Raw genomic sequence first — 6921 nt, 5'->3', positions numbered from 1 at the left:
CCTCCGTTTTGTATCCCTTGTGATGAAAGGATCACAGTCAAGCATGTCTTGCTTGACTGCATTGAATATTCCATCACAAGGGATATCTATTTCACATCCCAAAACACTGAAGGATCTTTTTAATAATGTCAGTTCTCATTTAATTCTTGCATTTTTAAAAAATTAGATTTGTTGACTGATTTGTAAATAGGTATATATTTTATTATTGGTAGTTTAGATTAGCAACTGAGATTGTTAGTGGCTGTACCCTCAAAGGGGGTTGACGTAGCGTAAAATTATTGTCCTCCTGAGGGGGTACGTAAGTCCCAAAACTTTCAAAGTCAATTTAAGTGTACCTGCTTTTTAATCGTAGAATAAGTGTGTTTTTAATTTATGGCTAGATTTCTCTTCTGTCGCCAATGGCTGAAGGGATGGTGTAAATCCAACTAGGGTCCATGCAGGTAGCAAAGGCACTGTAAGTCCCCATGGTCTCTAGTATGGTGATCTACCTTCAGTTGTTGGCGATCTATAGCCCATTTTTACATTGTATTGTCTTCTTTAATTGGAATGTTTTAGCTTTGTTCGCTAGTTTTATATTGATAGCTGTGATTATCTAGTATTTTTACTGTCCTTCGTCGGCAGGTTTTTTATAATATACATATATTTCATTCTAATATCGCATGTTCTCGTCACGATATGGCTGAAATATTGCCGATGTGACGTTAAATATTAACTCATCGAAGCTCTCTTAGTACTAAGATAGTCGTAAGTGTCATACATTAACTTTAACTTACGACTATCTTAGCGCTAAGAGAGTTCCGAAAAGCTAGACCCTGGATTCTATGTAGCATTATGTTACAACAACACACATAATGACAAGTTAAGGCATTTAAAGACAGAAATGAATATAGAAGCCGTCACTGTACAGACATTATAAACATTGCTTTAAGGAAATATGTCCGTAGTTAAAATGCAAACAAGAAGACAATATCATTAATATCCCCTGCAATGTCAAATTACTCTTCATGAATATGTCTACAAGCTATGATTATGTCAAATGTTTTGGCATGTATGTAGCTAAGTGGAAATAGAGTACTGAAAGGTTTCAAAGTTCTGCTCTAGAAAAGGAGCACAACCACCAAATTCAGTTGGAGCAAAAATTGTTGCCATGGAAACCCCCAAAACCCATTTTATTCAGAAATCCAAAACTACTACCAAAAGGCATCAGTTCACTACTAGACCTACCTATGTGTGAAATTTCGTGATAAAACAGTGGACAGTTTTTAAGTTCTGCTCCAGGAGCACTACCACCTATTTCAGTCTTGTTAAACTTGTTGCCATGGAGACGCTAACAATATTTTATTCAGAAATCCAAAAATACCAAACGGCTACATTTCACCACCAGATGTATCTATGAGCCAAGGTTGGTGAAGAATAATTGAACGGTTTTAGAGTTCTGCTCCGGAAAAGAGTAGTTGCACCAACTTCAGCACCAATTTCAGTCTAAGTCAAACTTGTTGCCATGGAGACGCAAACAATATTTTATTCAGAAATCCAAAACTACCAAACGCCACCAGTTCGCCACCGGATCTATCTATGTGCCAAGTTTGGTGAAGATACATTGAACGGTTTTAGAGTTCTGCTCCGGGAAAAGACAAATGTGCACTGACGGACGCACGCACGCACGGACGGAGCTCAATTTAATACTCCCCGCAAAACGCGTTGCGGGGGATAAAATGATAGGACACCGAAGTGGCAAATGATTTTTTAGTTTGTGAATGCAGAATTAGGTTACATGATGAGTTGTTACAAGTGTCTGTGACCACATTTTCCTTGACTGTTGATTTGTCTCTCACAAGGAGTATATATACTGACACACAACAACACTTGGATGAAAATTGTTCTACAGTTATGTTGAGAATTTCATTGTGCTTCATTTTCCCCAAAAATGATTACAACAGTTCCGCCAATATGACTGACACGTCAAGCGTCACACACAGAACCCACTTAAGTCCGTCAGTAGCGAGTGTGACCTCCCTGAGCCTGTACACATGCACGGAGTCGACGTGGCGTGGATTCGCACAAACGTCGAACAGGTGCTTTGGGGATGTTCTGCCGCTCCTGTTGTAAAGCCAGGGTCAACTCAGCGACGTTGTTTGGCTGACGTTGGCGTTGATGAATCCGGCGACCAAGCTCATGTTCAGGTGTTCTATCGGGTGCTGGTCTGGACGTGCCGTCGTGATCGGAGTTTGTCCTGGTCAGGGACGGTCACGGACGCTTCCAGTTTGCTAATGACGATTTTGGAGTCTGTTGATGGTGGATTGGCTCACTCCGAAGTGGCAGGCGACCTCACTTTGTGATGTTCCCCCCAACAGCATCCTGATAACTTGTTCCCTCTACTGGCATTTGTGACTGCTAGTGAAACGGTTGAACCATAGTGCCTTTTATGAGTCCAAAACCTGGCTTTGCATGTGTATGTCACGATAATCATGCACCTCAACAGGTCCAAGGAATATGCCAGAGTTGTTTTTTCATGAACTGTACCCATGCTAGAAACACGAAAAGGGTTCGAACCCAGATGTGCATATGGTTTTATTCGGCAACCTAACATCACTATATTTTCGTGTGGTAAATGAAATTGCTACAGAAAACTTTCTCAGAAATTGCCAAAATCGGTTTTGCGTTTTCAATGTGTGTCAGTTTATTACCATTCAGATTCTTTACGGGATTTTCTCAATAATGTTTGTGCTCATTTAATTCTTGTTGTTTTAAGATAATTTGCATTGTCTGATAAATTATGATTGTATGAATTCTCGTTAGAGTATTGGCGGTAGTGCCACTCAGAGGTTATAGCACTATATAGTTATTATCTCTTGACAGTGACACGTGAATCCACCTAGTATTTTAATTCCGAGATAGTATTTTAGGGTGTTTTAAAAATATAGAAAGTACACACATGGTCTGGTGAACAAAGCACAGCATTTAGATACTTGTGGTTTATCGCCTGATTTGAATTTACCCCAAATAATCTGATAGGAAATGACCTACTGCGATATGGATGTGTTTGCTTTAAATAATTATTTTAAATAATTACTAACATGACCTCATTGACATGGCTGTAGTATTACAAGCGATTTAAAATTAAAACTAACTCATTTAAACACTGTAACTATGTGTCAATTTTCTCCTTGTATCTATGTAACGCCCCTGAACAAACCGTGACACAGGAAACTGCGGCTGTACTCACCTTTGTGTACACGGGCCTTTGCGGAAACACAGACAGCATACAGAACTTGCAACCAGAACGGAAACGACCACAGCACCCACAACCCAGATCAGTGTAGTTGAGATGATACCAGGGGGAGCTGACAAATAGACATACACATGAACATAAGTCTTGGGACAAGCGATACAGGAGCCTACAATCTTGGGACAATTGCAACCTATGAATGTCCGAGTTAGAATATTGATTCTGTAACCCATGCTTATCGTAAGAGGCGACTAACGGGATCGGGTGGTCAGGTTCGCTGACTTGATTGACACGTTATCGGTTCCCAATTGCACAGATCGATGCTCATGTTGTTGATTACTGGATTGTCTGCTCAAGACTCGATTATTTACAGACTGCCGCCATGTAGCTGGAATATTGCTGGCGTAAAACTAAACTCACTCACTAACTTGGGACAACTGCCACATGAACACTAGTCTTGGGACAACTGTCACACGAACACCAGTCTTGGGACAACTGTCACATGAACCCCAGTCTTGGGACAACTGTCACACGAACACCAGTCTTGGGACAACTGCCACATGAACACTAGTCTTGGGACAACTGTCACATGAACCGCAGTCTTGGGACAACTGTCAAATAAACCCCTGTCTTGGGACAACTGTCACATGAACCCCAGTCTTGGGACAACTGTCGCATGAACACTAGTCTTGGGACAATTACCACATAAACCCCTGTCTTGGGACAACTGCCACATGAACACTAGTCTTGGGACAACTGTCACATGAACCGCAGTCTTGGGACAACTATCAAATAAACCCCTGTCTTGGGACAACTGTCACATGAACCGCAGTCTTGGGACAACTTTCGCATGAACACTAGTCTTGGGACAACTACCACATGAACACTAGTCTTGGGACAACTGTCACATGAACCGCAGTCTTGGGACAACTGTCGCATGAACACTAGTCTTGGGACAATTACCACATGAACACTAGTCTTGGGACAACTGTCACATGAACCCCTGTCTGGGGACAACTGTCACATGAACACTAGTCTTGGGACAACTACCACATGAACACTAATCTTGGAACTACTTTCAACGATTGAGGCAACAACTACATGAAAATCGGCAGGGTACACCTACCTCATGAACAGTAACATGTTGACAACTGACAAATGAACATAGTCCACAGTCCACTGCGAGTCAATGAGATGAAAGTGACTCGTATGCTTTTGATAGGGTCGGGATACTTTGATCCGAGGACCCCATGGCTATGGAAGGTTTTTCTCGCCCTATCCTGATTTCTATTACTGATTGTTGATATGCGTCATCATGTGAGAGTAAAATGGGAAACATTGATACTTTTAATCAATATATACACGTGGGACCAAACTAAACACCCCATGTTTTACAACAGTGATGAAAACAGAAAAGGTTTCAGGACTTGCATACTTCTAGAAGGACAGTAATGCCTGATAATCTTAAAGGAAGTTTGTATATTTGACTACAGAAGAACAACAAAGCGAAGCCAATGTTATTTTGTATGACCTGTACATGAGAAATGCCAACATGGTTGATTTCATGGAAAGCAATTAACTGAATTGCTTCTGTCCTGGCACGGCAGTACAAGATTAGATAGTGTCTCGCTGTCTGCATGGGCTACTTGATATCTAAGACGTTGTTTAACATAAGTATCTCGTCTATCCACCACGAGTCTCGATGATGCTTTCTCCTCATGCCACCAGTGAGCCGGCGGATACATTCCCGAGGTTATTGCCACCACTCCGCATGCAATGCTGTCTCCAAGTAACCCATATTTTGTACAAGAGGGACCGTTGCCTACAACGACGACTAAGGATGTACAAGAGCTGCTCAAATGGGGTTCACATCAGGGTTCCTTGTCGGACAAGAGAGAGAATTGCGTGATTTCCCCGCAGCCTCCAGTGTCAACTTTTAGTCACGGGAGACTCATTCCCATCCCAAAACTGAGCCTTCACCAACGAGAACAGTAGGATCAATGTTCCTTGGACATACTCAGTGTTATCAGACGACGATTCGTAACATGACCCAGGTATCTGCTTTCGTCTTACCAATGGATCTGTCTCCTGGTTCGAAGATTCCAGCGCATTGAGCAAAACACCACGTCAGGTGTTGCCTTTGATGTTCATGACTCATAGCTGGAAGCCTGATGCCCCTACAGGACCTCCAACCGAGAGCCTTGAGACGGTTCCATATGGTCTTAGACGACAAACGTCTGTTGGGCACCGTGAGTTGCTTCAAACGAGTGCTCGTGGCGAAGGGTTCACGTCTCACGTAACCGACCAGATTTCAATCTTCCGCTTTGTAGTCTTCCTTGGTTCCCATGGCATTAGTCGATCATTGACAGCGCATGTTTGTTGGTAGGGCTGATCTAAGTTTGATGAATCTACAGATGACAGAGTGGCAGTGAAAGTCTTCTCCTCACCATGTTAACATTGTTGGAAGGATGGCATATTCACAAGTTTTATACTCTTGAACGGCCGGGCAGAGGTACTGCTTTTCATGATATGCAATCGGTAGCACGTTTCACATGCATGTGGGCTGCGATTTGGCAAACAGTTTCAAACTGAAACCTTGTTTTTAATTACCTGAAATGTGCTTCTATACACCTTCCTCATTGACATGTATCATCATCATCATTATGATGAAATATATTAAAGGGTGCCTAATTAAGTTCGATGTGTATAAACTGTATATCGCATACTCACTGATCTCACTATAGCTTGTAGTGCATCCTGGAGTGGAGCAGGTCTGTGTACAGTTAGGCTCACTTCCTTCCTCGCAACCCGTCACACAGGCACCAGTGTTCTGATCACATGTTCGGTTGGCGCAGTTCTCGGGACAAGGTTCGCAGGCTGACCCGAAATGATGAAGTTCACAGCCTTCAGCACAGGAACCTGCGGCATTACATCTTTGATGACGACATCCAGGATTACACGGAGAAGAACACATCAGGCCGAACCAGCCATCCACACAGCCATGGAGACACGTGGCGCTGTGTTTGTGACATTCACCTGTACAGCTGTCTGACGTCACAGCAGGGAAACACTTGTGGGCTGACTTTGGGTGGCATGTTTTACTGCAAGTCTCGGCACAGAAGTCCCCGTAGAAGCCAGGAACACATTCACAGTCAGACTCACAGGATCCTGCACAGTTCTCACACGTCTTCTCACAGTTGACTCCATAATGTGTCGGGTCACACTCGTCACATACTCCTGTCATCCTGTTGCAGGTTCTGCAGCTACTGGGACACGTCTTGCATCCTGATCCGTACCTGGAATCTCGACATCCGGCAAAACAAGCATCACCCAGCTGACAGTACTCCCCGTCACACCCACCTGGACACAGTGTACAGTTGACCACGTGACTGTCACATGGTCTGTTACAACTTGTGCCTTGGTATCCAGGTACACAGCCATGAGTACACGTGTATGTACCCTTACCTGGTACTAGTTTACACATGTTGTATCTGCACGTGCCTCTGCATTGCGACTGGCACTTGAGTCCATAGAAACCTTTGTCACAATCCTGCAAACAATCGCCCTTGACGTCACAGTCAGAGCAATGCTGTCCCTCATTACATCCAGCTCCTGTCAAGTAAAATCATGTGGTCTTAATTTGATAATATGTCTTCAAGAATCATAACAGAATTGCTTTTGTCAAAATACAA

At 43.1% G+C, this 6921-nt stretch overlaps 1 protein-coding gene across 1 annotated transcript in view; it reads right to left on the bottom strand.

Annotated features, from left to right (window-relative positions):
* Positions 1-1995: 1995 nt before the first annotated feature.
* The window catches only part of LOC124263534 (cell death abnormality protein 1-like), a 215522-nt gene continuing 210596 nt past the window's right edge, over positions 1996-6921 (bottom strand). The window contains exons 3-7 of the mRNA XM_046698197.1: positions 5960-6841; positions 4356-4380; positions 3227-3344; positions 2333-2394; positions 1996-2233 (exon numbers count right to left, since the gene is read on the bottom strand). Of these exons, the coding sequence (XP_046554153.1) occupies positions 1996-2233; positions 2333-2394; positions 3227-3344; positions 4356-4380; positions 5960-6841 (1325 nt within the window). The remainder of the gene's footprint in view (positions 2234-2332; positions 2395-3226; positions 3345-4355; positions 4381-5959; positions 6842-6921) is intronic.

Source organism: Haliotis rubra, unplaced genomic scaffold, assembly GCF_003918875.1.
Source record: "Haliotis rubra isolate DU_JTF1 unplaced genomic scaffold, ASM391887v1 Scf889, whole genome shotgun sequence".
NCBI classification, from domain to species: domain Eukaryota; kingdom Metazoa; phylum Mollusca; class Gastropoda; order Lepetellida; family Haliotidae; genus Haliotis; species Haliotis rubra.
Note: the sequence above shows the minus strand (reverse complement) of the source record. Positions and strands in the feature narration are given on the sequence as shown.